Source organism: Equus caballus, chromosome 7, assembly GCF_041296265.1.
Source record: "Equus caballus isolate H_3958 breed thoroughbred chromosome 7, TB-T2T, whole genome shotgun sequence".
Taxonomy (NCBI): Eukaryota; Metazoa; Chordata; class Mammalia; order Perissodactyla; family Equidae; genus Equus; species Equus caballus.
Window position 1 is genome coordinate 18,148,765 of NC_091690.1, and position 15,933 is coordinate 18,164,697.

General features: G+C 43.2%; 1 protein-coding gene across 5 annotated transcripts in view; it reads right to left on the reverse strand.

Annotated features, from left to right (window-relative positions):
- EXPH5 (exophilin 5) overlaps nucleotides 1–15,646 on the reverse strand; it is a 70,294-nt gene extending 54,648 nt beyond the window's left edge. For 2 of the 5 annotated variants that reach the window (XM_005611553.4, XM_001916667.5), the window contains exon 1: nucleotides 15,228–15,646. In XM_005611553.4, coding sequence (XP_005611610.2) covers nucleotides 15,228–15,544 — 317 coding nt within the window. In that variant the 5' untranslated portion in view covers nucleotides 15,545–15,646. The remainder of the gene's footprint in view (nucleotides 1–15,227) is intronic. The other 3 variants (XM_070273581.1, XM_023644752.2, XM_070273582.1) reach the window with 2 other exon arrangements.
- Between the last annotated feature and the right edge of the window lie 287 nt (nucleotides 15,647–15,933).

Consider the following 15,933-nt stretch of genomic DNA (forward strand, 5'->3'; position numbering starts at 1 on the left):
GGTCCGGTGTGGCTTTGAAGGTGGAGACAGCTACGCTGCAGGGAATATGTTACTCATAAACCTTTTAAAGAGTTTTGCCTGGATGGCAGCGGCAAAGCAATTAAACAGCTGTGGACAGACATGACCTAATTTATTGGCCTTTCCAGTTGCCTTTTGTGGAGCTGGTGCTATTGCATAACCTACAAATAAGAATGTGTTTTGGTTGAGGGGAGGGCTTACTGAGAATAGGGAGAAACAGATATCTTTAAGGAAGACGAGGCACCAGGAAGCAGACCAGAGAGAGCGTAGGGGTGGCCAGACAATCCCTGACATACTCCTCTGTGGGGAAGGCCATTGTCAGAAATCCCCCCACCAGCCCCGGTGCTTCTTCTACTCTGAGGTGTGGAGCACCCATACCCACTACTCAGGGGACAACTTTCAGCAAGCAGGGTGCTTGCTTCACCATTGCTGATCCTGAAGGAGAGCCGTGAAGGGCAAGCTCAAGTGCAAATGCAGTAATTCAGCCAGCAACTTAGACCTACCCTCAAATATGCAGAGTCCAAAAAGTCGTTTTTATATACCTTTATGGCATCTGGAAGAAAGGAAGAGAACGACAGAGAAAATTCATGATGGCAATTTTCAAGAGGCTATAAAAAGTTCCGTGGTTTAAAAGCCTAAAAATGAAAAGAAAAACCTGTGGTGCCATCTGGACTCTGACCCAATTTAAATCAAAATACGGGCTGTTTATGGGATTTAATTAAGACGCACAAGATTTTCCATCTGGGAGCCTCTGAGGATCTGGCTTCAGAGCTGGATTCTGTCACTCCCGCCTGTGTCACAGCAGCACCACCAGCATGTTGGCTGAGGGGCTGAGGAGCAGCAAGCTGGACCGTCGGTGGCAGGGAGAGGGGGGTTTGTCGTGAAGCTGCCTTCCACGGACAGCACTTGGGTCTCACTTAGATGGTGAGCTTGTTTGGTGTGGCTGAAGGGTGGGACTGATGATCGTGGGGGACCGCAATCTGACCCCTACACTGCCATTGCCATGAGCACTGTTCACCTGTTCTCTTAATTGCTATTCAACTCACTTAAAGCTAAGGCATTAAGTTCCCTTGGAACCCCTACATTTCCACACATTTCCATCATCCTGTGTCTGGATCACTTCACCTGTATCACACTGGTCACCCGTATCACACACTGGTCAAGTGCCTTAGGGGACAGTCCTATGTCCTAGTCCGACGTCCACCCTGGGCATTACAATGGTCTTGAGGATCTTTGAAAAAAGAGAAAAATAAAGATAATAATATCTGCCCTTTCTACCTTAAAGGATATTTGAGGGGATCAAGTGAACATGGTAGGCTTTATAGTACTGCATATATTCAAGAAGCCACTGGTCAAGTATTCTGGAATAATCTCAGAAACAGCAGACAATCTAACTCCTTCCACTTTCTTTTGGCCAATCTGTACTGAAACAAGGCTGCTTTACCCTTTCAGAAACTCTTCGGGCTTCCATGTTGCCCTTCTTTAACCATTTCCTGTTTTCTATGTCGAATATAACCACTCAACAGCCAATGTGAAGAACCTATGACTAAAGTTGGGTTCCAGGAAGTGAGTTCAAGGCCAGGATCTAATCAGCTCTTGGATGTTACAGCATTTGTGTTTATGGGTAACTCACACTTAGTGGCCAGTAAAACAAAACAACAACAACAAAAAGTAAAAAAGCAATTCTTCCAGTTGCCAAACTAAACAGCTCCAGGGGCAGAAGATCCTTTTGATCCTGCCAAGCAGTTTTAAAGTGGGAAAGTACTAGAAACAAAGCTTATTACATTTGTGTCAGGCATGGCCCTCTCAAGTGTCCTTTGCTTAAGACTCCAAGATTTCCCCTCTCAAACTACATAGTTTCTGAGAACTCAACAGTCCCTCAACTGGTACAAAGGAGTGGAGTGTAGGAAAGAGATGACAGGTGAAGTCAGTGCCCACTGCCCAGGCAGCCAGGATGGGACGCCTACTGCAATTAGAGTTATTTGGGGAGCTTTGAAAAAATACCCATGCCCGGGCCTGGCCCCGTGGCCGAGTGGTTAAGTTCGCGCGCTCCGCTGCAGGCGGCCCAGTGTTTCGTTAGTTCGAATCCTGGGCGCGGACATGGCACTGCTCATCAGACCACGCTGAGGCAGCGTCCCACATGCCACAACTAGAAGAACCCACAACGAAGAATACACAACTATGTACCGGGGGGCTTTGGGGAGAAAAAGGAAAAAATAAAATCTTAAAAAAAAAAAAAAAGAAAGAAAAAATACCCATGCCCAACTCCAGATCACACATCCATTAAGCCGGAATGTCAGGGTGGGGCCTGGCATCAGTAGTTTTAAGAGTTCCCCAGGAAGTTGTCATTTTAGCCAGAGTTAAGAATTTCTGTCTTAGTGGAGACTGCGGGCCAAGACCTGTCATCACAGAAACCAGGAAGACACATCAAATGTATCTTAGTGCACAGGTGGGCACATAGAGGGGAAAAGCAAGTGCAGCCCAATCCTGGACAGGTGAATCTCAGTGCCCGCCACACCAACATTACATCACTTTTAGCTGAACTGGATGGTCCAAGGCTCCTGCTTAGGAAGTCCAGCACTCAGCTTTCCCCAGGAGGAGCTACAGCTTGGACGCCTGACCATAGGGCAGCCCATCCATAGGCATGAGGTGACCCGGCATGATGGCCATGAGTATCAGACTCTGGACCAGAGAATGTGGAAAGAATCAGCTAGCTGAAGGATACAGCAGCACAATGTGAGGGAATCAAAGGCATCCTGGAAGAAAGACAGTTTGAGCTATGACATGCGAGCAGAGACACTGGTCCCTAGAGTTGTCTTGGTTCCCCAAGACCTTCAAATTCCAGTTTCCGTCCACGTGTAACCTTTCTGCAAAGCCCTCTCTACCTAAAGTGCCCTGAATGAGACTCTCTTCCTCTCCATCCAAAGACCTCGATTCACCTGAGCGCGATGGAGACTGACCACCGCACAGGAACAATATGAATATCCAGAAGGGCAGAAGCAGCAGCACAGAGAAGCAAGAACAGAACAGGGCTACTCCCAAAGGTGCAGAAGCAAGAGAGAGAAACTGGAAAACAGCAGAGTGGGCAGAACAACTGTATAGGACAACAAGAAAACTCACGAGAACGTTCTGGCAGGGAAGCAAAGCCTTAGCAATATAAGATGGGGTCGTGAGAAAAGGCAGAATCTAAAGGACGACAGAAAAGGACAACAGGGATTGAAGAGAAAAGAAGAGGACAAGAAATTGTTCCGTCCCCTGCTCTGTTCCGTGCTGCTGGGCAACGACCCCTGCAAGCTGCATTTCCCAGGCCCTCTCTATCAGTCAGCTGCTTCCTGCTGGCTTCAGCCAGGCACTGACAGGAGATTGGAGGTTGACAAGAAGAGAAAAGTCCGGGTGTTTTTCCTCCTCCCTCTGCCTCAGGCAAAACTTCTGGCAGTGACTGGCCCACGTCTCCAAATCCCCCGACAGGCCTGCATGGTCCCAGTTTCTCTTGGGGATCCTAGCCTGTGGGCTTGGATAACAACACCTGTTTGCTTTTTCTTCCCAACCAGCTGCCTTGTACCGGCTCACAAGGGCAGATTGTTAATTATTCAGGAATTTTGCAAGCTGGTTGTTAAACTATTGCTGGCTTGAAATTGGCCAGAGCTGCAAATCAAGGCTTTTTCTCCAGGGGAACCAGTTACCAGCACATCACTGCGACCAGGCCGCCTGCTGCTGCCAGTCTCTGGTTTGCTCACTGTCCCCTCCTAGGTTTCTCTGCCTCTTTTTTTCACCATGTAACCAATTCACTGCACTACATTCTGTTTCAAATACCCAGTAGTTTCTGTTTCCCTGGCGGGACCCTGACTGACAGGCAGGCAATGCTCTGAAAGAGCTTCACCAGTTGCCCTGTGAGCAGTCAACATTAAATTCACAACACGCGAGGGTTTAATTTTGTTTGCTTGTTTTCTTCTAGTAATCCTGTTAATCGCTTATCCTTGTGATTAAGTAACTTTTGAAGCAAATTAATTTATTATAGGTTAAAAACTTATACCACTCTAACAGGGTGTTGGTTTGACTAGTAAGAACCGAATCTGAATGACAACCAGGTCACTTGATGGAGACCTCAAGATGAATGGTCTGCCCTCAGTTGGGTTTGCTAAGTGGCATAGAAAATGGGAAGAGGAAGGAAGCTGAAACACGACACATTAACGATGTACACTGATATATGTATAACGAACAATCAGACTTCTCTGTACAAAAGCATTTTCCCTTCAATTTCCTTCTTAGATTTCATGAAAGCTGATGCTGGAGCATTTGCTTCATCAGCTCTTTGGTGTTGCTGTTGCTGTTCGGTTGTTCCGCGGTCCTTTCTCTAAAAGGAATAATCATGGGCCTGAGAAGCGGATGGAAATGAATGGTACCAGGACAAGATGCTAGCTATTTGGGAAAAAATCAATTTATATAATTGTCCTACCTTATAGGTAAAATATATGTCAGATTTATTAAAAAGTTAAATTTTTAAAAAAGATTTTAAAAATTAGAGGTGAATGTTGACCTAATCTCTAGATGGGAGAACTTTCTAATCTTAAAAACAAAAAGAAAACTTTTTAAAAGTTGGTATATTTTACTATATAAAAATGAAAAAACCCATATTTTCAGACAAATATAAATGCAAACTGAAAACTGGGAAATATATTTGTAACAAATAGGACAAAAGTCAATTTCCTTAATGTATAAACATATAAATCCGTAAGAAGAAAACCACACTGAGACTCTGTGTCAGACAGTGTTGGCCACCTTCTAGAATCCACTCCCCCCAGTTCTCCTCCTTTCTGGTTTTATTGTGGGCAGCGAAGAGTTCAGTGCCGGGAGATGGATCGTGACTGGTCTAAGCCTAACATTTGAATCCCGTCCCTTGATTTCTCAATTCCCTCGCAGCGAAGAGTGGCCTTATGATGTGGTTCTGGTCAATGAGACACAAGGGGAAATCTGCTGGGATGGTGTCTGAGAAATCTTTTACTTCCATGATAAGAGGGACAGATGTAGTTGGTTCCACCTTATCCTGTCTCTTCCTGCTTTGAACACGGATGTGATGCTCAGAGCAGGTGCAGCCACCTCCATTGCAAAGACGCCATCCTGATGTCCTAAACCCCTGAACCGGCTGGCAGTCGCCTACTTCCAGCCGTCTTGTTATGTCGGAAAAATTTATCCCCAATTAATTAAAGCCGTGGTTAGATCTGTTACTTGTGAAAGAAGCATTCCGAATACAAATCCTGAAATACAACTGGGCAAAGATACAAACAGATGATTCATAAATCACAAAATGTAAATGAATAGCAAACATATGAAAAAAGTTCAAATTCCTTATAACCCCAGTGTTAGAAATTAAATCAAGTATAAGAGGTTTTTTTTGTTTGCCTACAAAATAAGCAAATATTTTTAAAAATAATAACACTATCCAGTGCAGGGAAGGGTATGGTAAAATAGGAGGCTTTCCACACTGCCAGTCAAGGTAATTGGGTAGAACATTTTTTAAAAGCAATCTGGTAACATGCAACCAGAATTTAGAAAATATTTATATTATAAACTAATGATTCTACATGTGGAATTTATCCTAAGGAGACAATTAAAATTGAATTAAGGACGTAAGCACAAAGGTCTGTCACAGTGTTACTTAACACAGTAACATGAAACAAAGGAATAACAAAAAATCAAAGTGGCTGAAATATTGGAACGGTTAATTAAATTATAAAATATATACAGTAGAATAGTATGCAGCCAAAAAAATATTGTTGACAATGAGTCTTTAATTTGAAGGGGATTTTTTTTTTCTGAGGAAGATTAGCCCTGAACTAACATCTGCTGCCACTCCTCCTCTTTTTGCTGAGGAAGCCTGGCCCTGAGCTAACATCCGCGTCCATCTTCCTCTACTTTATACGTGGAATGCCTACCACAGCATGGTGTGCCAAGCAGTGCCATGTCCACACCCGGGATCCCAACTGGCGAACCCCGGGCTGCCGAAGCAGAATGTGCGCACTTAACTGCTGCACCACCAGGCCAGCCCCATGAAGGGGTTATTTTTATGTTAGATGGTAGGTAAATAAACAAAAATACACACAGTATGATCATAACAGCTGTATAAAGTGAATATGGGTGAAAGTAGTTTGATAGCTCCTAAAAAGTTAAATACAGAATTACCAAATGTCACAGTAATTCCACTCCTGGGTACATACCCAAAAGAAGTGAGAACAGGGACTCAAACAAACCCTTGTAGATGAATGTTCATAGCAGCACTATTCACAGCAGCCACAGGTGGAAACAACCCAAATGTTCATCAACATAAGAATGGATAAAAAATTGTGGTACATACATACAATGGAATATTATTCAGTCATAAAAAAGAACAAAGTACAAATACATGCTACAAGGTAGAGAGACCTCAAAAACATTATGCTAAGTAAAGCAGACACAAAGGTTACATTTTGTATGATTCCATTTATACGAGATATCCAGAATAGATAAATCCATAGAGATGGAAGGCAGATTGGTGGTTACTAGCAACTGGAGGGAGGCAGGTATGAAGAACAACTATTTAACAGACTTTATTTTGGGGTGACGAAAATGTTCCTAGCCTTGTGCACAATCACCCCAACACCACTTGTTGAACAGACTACCCTTTATTGAAGTGCCTTTGCACGTTCATAAAAAAATCAATTTGCTATATTTTGGGGGTCTATTTCTGGACTCTATTCTGTTTCATTAATCTACATGTCTTTTCCTTCACAAATACTATGCTATCTTGATTACTATGGCTTTATACTAAGTCTTAAAATCAAGTAGTATGATTCTTCTAATTTTATTATTCTTTTTCAAAATCATTTCGTCTATTCAGTTCCTTTGCTTTTCCACAAAAGTTTTAAATTTAGATTTCCAATTGTTCTTTGCTAGTAGATGGAAACACAGTAGATTTTTGTGTATTAATCTTGTGTCCTACCACTTCACTAAATTTGCTTATTAGTTCTAGGATTTCTTTTTTTGGTAATTTTTTGGGGGGGTTTCTTTGTAGACAATCACGTCATCTGCAAATAGGAACAGTTCTATCTCCTCCTTTCTGATATGTATGCCTTTTATTTCTTTACCTTGCTTAATGCTTGCTAAGGCCTCAAGTACGATGTTGAATAGGAGTGGTGAGATTGCGCATCCTTGCTTTGTTCCCCATATTAGCTATGATGTCAGCTATAAGTTTTTTTGTAGATGCCTTTTATCAGGTTCTATTTCTTCCTTATTGAGAGTTTTTATCGCAAATGCATTTTCAATTTTGTCAAGTGGTTTTTATGCATCAATTGATATGACTGTAGGTTTCTCTTCTTTAGACTGTTGATATAGTGGTTTATAGTAATTTATTTAAAACATTGAACCAGCCTTACTGTTATGGGTTAAACTGCATCCTCAGAAAAAGATACATTGGAGTCCTAACTCCCAGTACCTGAAAATATGACCTTATTTGGAGATAAGGTCTTCATAGAAGTAATCGGAGATAGGCTCTTTATAGAGGTAATCACGTTAAAATAAGGTTATTAGGGTGGGCTTTTAGGCAATATGACTGGTGTCCTCACAAAAAGGGGGAAATCTGGACACAAAGACAGACACGCACACAGGGAGGATGCCATGGGAAGATGGGAGTCATGCTGCCACAAGCCAAGGATCTACCAGAAGCTAGGAGAGAGGCTCGGAACAGATCCTTCCCGAGTCCTCAGAGGGAGCATGGCCCTTCTTGAAACCTGGAGAACAGATCAAGAGATCTGGAGAACAGAGCAGTGGTTGCCAAGTTACTCTCCCCTGCCAGCCCCCTTCCTCCTTGAGCTGCTGTTAAATACCTTGTTTTAAAGTTGAAAACAAGGCAAACTTGAGATAAATATGAAACATTGCAACCTTCCTTTGGGAAGTGGGGACTTTGGTCATTGCAGCCCCCAATTTCCTCTTAAATCATTAGAAAGTCTAACACACTGTGGAATGAAGAAGTCAGCTCCTGTGGTATGCCAAGTTGATATTTTAAGTACAGCTTTTAAATAGGGCCATTGGCAATGCCAATAAGGAAACATTCCTGAGGAGAGTGAGGTGAGCTTATAGCTCTCAAATATCACAGCCTGTGCAGTAACTAACTGCAGAAAAAAGACCTGAATTGCGTGAGCAAGGCTCTTAACCAGCTGGTTCTCAGTTTGAAGACCCAAGTGTGCTAACAGGAAGAAAAATATTTTCCGACTAACCTTAACCTGACCTTCTTGTCTTTCATGTGGTTTCCCCAGACCTTTCTTTCCCTTGTTTTGTGTTCCTTCTCAGAAGTAAGTTAAAGCCCATTTAATTAGAAATTGAGTACCTACTAGGTGTACGGGGCTCTCCATTCCTGAGACAATCCTTGACCACAAGGAACTCAAGAGTGATGGACAGAAACCAACCTACCCATGAATACATTAACATTACAAAATGTATAAAACATTGTAAAGAAAAGGGCAGGAAAATGTTTAGATATTTTTTAAAGCAAATTATTTTTTAAAACATTTATTAAGTTTAATAAGACAAATACTTTGCACTTCTTTATTAGCAAAAGAAACAGTCTTTTTTTTAATAGTCTCTGATAATGGTAAAAAATAAAATAAAGTAAAAGGGTTAGAGTCCCTTTAAATGTCCTGCCCAAGAGATAACCATCTTCACAGTTTGGAGTAAATCCTTACAAAATGCATATACACTTTTTAAAACATAAATGAATACCTGAAATTTTTCCTATATACGGCAAATACTACTACTTGTCCCCCAATATCCATAATGCCCTTTTCCTTAGTAGTAACATCTCCAACTTTTACTTGAGCAAGTGGCTACCCAGAATTATATGTTCTCTATTTTCATGGTCAGTGGAAATAGCAAGAGTTTTAAAGTGGAGAGAGCTCACTGCTGGTTCTGTTAGAAGCTAGATGGCCGATGCGAGGGTAATCGCTTCAGCTCCTCTGTACTTCACTGGAGCAGGCAGTGCTGCACGGTGAGTGAGTGCAGATGGAGGTCACAAATCCAATACTTCCTGGCAGGATTATCTCACTCAAGCTACTTATCCTCGCTAAGCTTCCTCGTAGAATGGAGGTAAAAAATATCCCTTACTCATCAGGTTGTTGTCAGAATTAAATGAGATAATCACATGAAGAGTTAAGCACAGAGCACGTGCTTAACAAATATTGGCTATTATTATTGTTGTTATTGTTATTAGCTTTTGAAAAAGATTAAAAATAGTTGCTTTATCAGATTAGGATGAGGATAAAAACAAACAGACATGAAAGACTTTAAAAGCTGAAGGAGTTATAACATCACAAAGCCTCAAAGGACACTGCTCCCCAACCTTGGGGTATGGAACTATAATATTCTAGACGTTCCACATGTATTGCCCATGGAGACCAATCCACAGGACTAACTAGGCAGGAGAATCTGTCTGAAAGAAAGATCTCCCCTCAGTTTAAAGGAATTAACTAAACTGGATGTTACTGGAAAGTGCAGACACCTCAGCGATCCAGGATGTGAATCCCATACCTGGTTACATCATCACAGCACTCAAGCCTATAGGGCACTCCTGTGACTTCCAGGCAGTTCTCATGGTCCCTTCCCAGGCCACATACTGCTACTGAGGGCAAGCTACATTTATATGAACAAATCATCTTACAGGATTTACCACCACCCAAAAACTTTCATAGACCAAAGCCATTTGGGGCAGAATCTGTGTTTATTCTGTGCTGTATCCTCAGTGCCAAGACAGTGTCTAGCACAAAGTAGATGCCCAATAAATAGTCACCTGAGGGGCTGGCCCGGTGGTATAATGGTTAAGTTTGCATGCTTCACTTTGGTGGCCCAGGGTTCACAGGTTCGGATCCTGGGTGCGGACCTACGCACACTCATTAGGTCATGCTGTGGCAGCATCCCACATACAAAACAGAGGAAGATTGCCACGGATGTTAGCTCAGCGACAATCTTCTTTGAACAAAAAGAGGAAGATTGGCAACAGATGTTAGCTCAGGGCCAGTCTTCCTCACCAAAAAATAAAATAAAATAAAATAAGCATCTGATGTTTCTTGAAAGTCAGAGGCAAGTTTCACCGGCAAGTTTCACAGACTTATGTATCCGGCTTTTAATGTCTGCAGGATGCTGCAGCTTCCACCAGCTACCAACCACCACACCACTTTGATATATACAGTCCCTCTCAGGACTGAGCCCAGCTCAAGTACACCAGTGTAAATCAGTCAGAAACAACTAAATTCTGGAAAACCCTCCAGGGCTGCAATCTTGCCATTGAGCAAAGATAGTCTAAATCTAGACATGCCATTTTTCAACTTGATTACACCAGGCACTGTAACATCTTATACTCTATAAGTTTTCTGCAACAGGAAAAATAAACATTTTTGATTTATTGATATCTCTTCTGTGAGCTGACTAGTTGATAGTATCTCTCAGTACTTTCTATTTTACATTTATGAGATGGGGTAGGGGGATGGAAGGGTGGGGTGCAGGATGATAGGTAGGCAGTTTTTTTTCAAAGACTTGTAAAAAGTAAGACGCTTTTCAGATTTTATATATTATATATGTAAATATACATATCATGTGTATTTGTACACACACACCCATATTCCCTCCAAGGTGTGAGAGAGGTATGGGGAAAATTTTCACCTGCCAATAAATTGTGATTCAAATCCTCAGCCATTTTTCTTCACAGTAGCTAGAACCATAGACTGTGCGAGGCCTGAGAAGTCATGCCCAAGTGAAGACTTTCAGGAAAAATCTTTTCCACAATCCAACAAGAAGTAGAACTGTCAGATTGGAATTTAACAGTAATTTCCACCTCTTTAACTGACTTTCAGAGTATTTCTGTAGCACGGACCCCAGACTCCCAGGACAGAACAGGATAAATGCAACACAGAGATTATAGTGCGGTACAGGGTTCAGACCAGGGAGAAATCCTGTCTGGCTGGGGCAGAGGGTATTTGGGGAATGAGAAGAAGGTGAAATAAACTGAGTGAGAAGTGGAAGAGAAGCGAGGGACTGCAGGAGCCTCTGACTCCAGCCAGTGCAGGCCATTCACTCCTTCATCAAGGATTCACTAGGGGCCTATTACACGCAGGTACCTTGCCTGACTGAGGTGTCCCTCTGCTTTAAGCCATGAAATCCTATACTCTTCCCCTCATCTGCCTTCCTAGAGCCTCAGAAGATGGCACATGCCCAGGATTCCCGCCCAGCCCAGCATGCATCCTTTCCCTCAGATCTGACTATCCATCTTGGCAGTGCTGGACTTGAGGGCAGGAGAGGGGCCTTCCCACTTGTCAGGGCAGGCCCATGCCTTTCACCAAACATTTACTGAATGTTCACAAAGTGCTGGGAGCTGTATCAGGCCCTCGAGATTCATCAAGAAAAGCATAGATTTTTGCCTGTTTTCTTCTAGTTGCTGTGCGTGTGCACCCACACCATGAAGAAACTGCAATAATCACACAGGCACTATTTTGTGTTCTGCTTTTTCACAGAACAATGCCTCATATGCATTTTTCCACAGCTGCATCTATGAGAAGCTTGAGGTGGCTATACAACAACCAAGGTAGTCAGAAATACAGAACTAAGATATCACACTAAGTGGGACATAATTATCTCTTCATAATTGTCCTTTGAAATGACTGTGCTCTTATTGGATATTTAGATTTGAAATTTCCCAGTATTTTGCTATTATACATAATAATGCAATAAATATCTGAGAATATATGTCCTGTTTTTCCTCTACTAAATTATTTCCTCAGGGAAAAATATAGTACCGTGGAAAGAATACAGGTTTTAGAGCCAGAGAGATTTGGGTTCACATTCTAGCTCTGCTACTTATGAGCTGTGTGACCTTGGGCAAGTTCCTTAACCTTGCTAAATTTCAGGTTGCCTTCTGTACAAAGTCATTAATAATACTCACCCCAAGGGATGGTTGTGAGGATTATTCAATGCTGATGGGTAAAATAGTTTTGAGATAGATCAGGTTTGAATTCTAGCTCTGCTGCTTAGCTTGGACAAGATACTTAACCTTTGTAAGTTGTTTGCTTCTCTATGAAATGGAAATTAAAGTGTGTACTTAATGAGTGGGGGGATTAATTAAATATATATAACATGTTTAGTAAAGTACCTAGTAGACAGTAAGGGACTAATACATGTTAGCTGTTATTATTATCACAATAATTACTATTATTATACAAAAAGGAAGCACTTAATAAATGTTGGTGTGGCCATCTTCTCTACCTCTATCTCCTACCAATGAGAAATGGCCAAGAATTGGACAACTGGGTCAAGGATAAGGCATATCTTTATAGGTAATGTCATATTGTTCACCAAAAGGATTGTTTGTAACTTACAATGCCACTAACAATAGGCTGAATCTATCCATTTCACTCCAACCCTCACCAACAGGTTTTTCTGTTATTTTTATTATTTCTATTTTTTTTTCTGTTATTTTTAAAGATGCAATATGATATCTTGAGATTAACAATGAGGGAAGATCAGAGGAAAGTTCTGTGTGTTCAGGAGCATTTCTATGTGTGGGGCTGTTGTCTCCTTCATGGTGAGCTCAACTACTCTTACGCCTTTAACATCCATGTGCATACATCTCTGGTTCCGCATGACATTGTAGTTCTATATCTCTAACTATATGATATTTCTTCTTAGTTGCCTTGTAGACACTTCAAGCCTATCATAGATGTAACTGAACTCATCAGTTATCCCCTAACCAGTAAACTTTCCAAACTTCCCCATTTGGTCCCTTATTGTTCTAGCCAAGAGATCTTGAGACTGTTTCTCAATATAGTAAGAAGGCCTTTGAGAGTCTTTCAGACAGGCCTTTGTACTGTCTCCCACATATCCTCTTGAATCATGTCACGTGTCCTGACTTTTCATTTGGAAAATATGATGATCATACATATCAAGAAAATGAGAAGAGGCAGCCAAGTTGACATGTTACCTCAAGCCTTTTCTGCACACCAGTATTCTGCCACTAAAACTGGTGCACGTGAGCTGGTGAGCAGAACAATCTCTTGGAGACTGCTATCCAGTAGTGGGTATTTGATAGTGGGATCCAAGAATTAACCAGGGGAAAAGAAAGTACAGGAAGTAATTGCCTTCAGCATTTGGCCCAAGTGTCTACTTTCCTTAAATTATTTTTATATTTTAATGGTGGCATTTTTTAAGCTGTTGGGGTAATTATCTTTAACAGTTAGTTTAATGGTTAATAGTATTGATTTTGTTTTAGCACTATGGCTTTTTCTGTTGATGCTCTAGTTAGGTATGAGCACTGTGAAATCAGAAAATGTGTGTTAGCCTTCCTTCAAAGGCCTAACCCAACGGCCTTTGCCACCTATATGTAGTTCCAGTTCCCTCTAAAGTCACCTGATGGGGACACCAGGAGCTGCCATAGAGGAAACACAAGAAGGCAAGAATCAGGGCAAACATAAAAAGTCAAAATTTCCTTGAATGAAAATTAAAATAAATAACATTACTATTTCTAAGACTCTTAGTTCATGAGAAGCCACATTGATAACATCCTAAATGGAAGTTTCCCTCCCTCTTGTTATTTCCTAATTCTCCCCTCAATTTCCCCAAAATATACAGAATCACTTCTCGAAGCCGCATCCTCTCCAGAGATGAAACACTTCCAAGAACACACACCGAAAGCAAGCACAGTTTCTTAGTCCTTTTGGAATATGTGTTGAAGTCAAATTGCATGCAATTCTAAAGTCCTCCTTCCTAAGGTTGTTTGTGCTTATGTACAGTGCAGGTGCATATGTGTGGGTGGGTGCGGACACACTGTGCTCAGAGGGCATACTCTCACACTGAGGAAATGACGGAGCCTATTCTTCTAAAGGCAGAGTATGATGATGTGAAATACACATCCTCTAACTTCAAATATTCATTTTTCCCCACAAAAGCTATATCTAGTGGAGAAAAGTGAAGACAGGGCTTCAGGCCCAGTATATTCTAATTGCTTCTACAAAGACCAACTAGGGTTTCCCTATATGAAGTGTATCTTTGGAGGTTTTTTCTGGAGGTGGGTGTGGGCAGTGGGACATCTGGAAGGAGATAGAAACCTAGAACTCACATCACCAAGAACTTGCTGACAAACAAAACGTGTGTCTAAATTCCAGTCGATGCCACACTTTTTGGTCTGAGAGTGATGGCCTAAATTCTCATCCACAGTCAACTGGAGAAGGCCTTGGATGGGTCTATTCCAGCTCTGGTAAGAAAGTCCCTTTAATTCATTCCAAGACGTATCCCATACGTCCCCAGCAGAAAAACTGGTTACTTTACATCCCAGGCAATTATCCCTCAATTTCATTCCCTGGTAACCAACCCCTCACCTACAACATTGCATAGTAAGGTCAAGGGTGAAATTCCGCAGCAACTTCTACCCCACGGCACCACACACAAGGAGACCCACCCATTCTAGCCACTCCGCGTGGCCCAGTCTCAGGTCAGGTCACTCCATACAATTTGTCAAGTTCCTCGAGCTCCAGTCATTTGGGTGCGGACCACTTCGCCCCCAGAGAGGTGCCAGCTCTCCCGAGCCTCGCTGACCGTCGGCGTGGGGTGGAGAGGGGGTCTCTGGGGCAGAAGGAGAGTGTGTTGGGCGAGGGTGGACCACCTGGGAGACCTGTGTAAGCACCTGGATGCGCGCGGGCCAGGACTCCGCTCCACGCAGCGCCCTCGCCCCATTTCACTGGCCCCCCTACCCCACGACCCACCACCGCGGCGGAGACACCTGAGCACTGCGTGGCGTGCCTGCGCGGCCCCCAATCCAGCCTGGACCCCCTGCAGCCGATCGCCGCCCACGTGTCCCGGCTCGGGACGGGGCAGCCGCGCGCGCCCCACTCAGAGAGAAACGCACCAAAGAACGCGCCAGCACCGCGCGGGTAGGGGCGCGCCCCACCCTGCGGGACCAGAAACCCGCAGGCGAGCCCGTCTGGGATGCCGGGTGTAAGAAGAGCAGCAACCAGGCACCCCAAAGTCCTTACGAGAGAAACTCAGCGCAGATTTCCCCTTGCCTGGCCTTGCGCTCCGGGCGGATGCCGCGCGTCCCGGGGCCGCCGACAGGTGCCCGCGAAGGCTTGGCGCCCCCCCTCCCCCCCGACTCTGGGGAAGCCGCGGACGCCCTGGGAAAAAAAGAAAAATTTGCTCTGTACCTGATCCTGTCCTTCTCTGCCCTTTGTAGTTCTTCATTTCTTTCCAGCACCTGAAGGATCTTCCTGGCTTCTTCGTCATTTAAGAAACTGAAATCAAACCCCTGAGGAACTTTAGTCATTTTCTCTACTGTGTGTAAGTTACACTTAAGTTCCTTGGCGCCTCCTGTTACGGTGACATTTTTCAAACTATAGAAGACCAGTTTCAGGAACTTGATCCCATAGCCAATAAGAAGTCCGTCCCTTTGAAAATCTAAAACCGCGAACTTAGGAAACAGCCCACTCCTACACAGCTCATTTTGACAACACCTTAATGACATATTTCTCCCAACCTATCCAACCGAGATGCAAAATAAACAGCTAAAGGGAAAGAGGGAACCAATCCCATTGCAAAGGGGCGGGCCCTTTCTCGTCCCCTCCCCTTCCCCCGTCCCTGCTCCCTATCAGCCTTAAGCTAACAATCCTACATAATTCTGCACCTAAGTGAGGCTGAGGTTTAAGTGTTGGCTCCAAAGTGTTTGTTTTGGCTGTTGCTGTTTGCTCTCAGAACTTGAGCTTGACTAGTAGGAGCGCAAAGGAAAGAGATTCACGACTACGGTAATCCTGCTTTTCAAGAAAGAGGCCACGGGAAATAGAATTGCAGGTAGGAGCTTCAGAACTGGCTGATGGGTCACCCTATTTGAAAGACCCGGAAGGGCTGAACTCATTA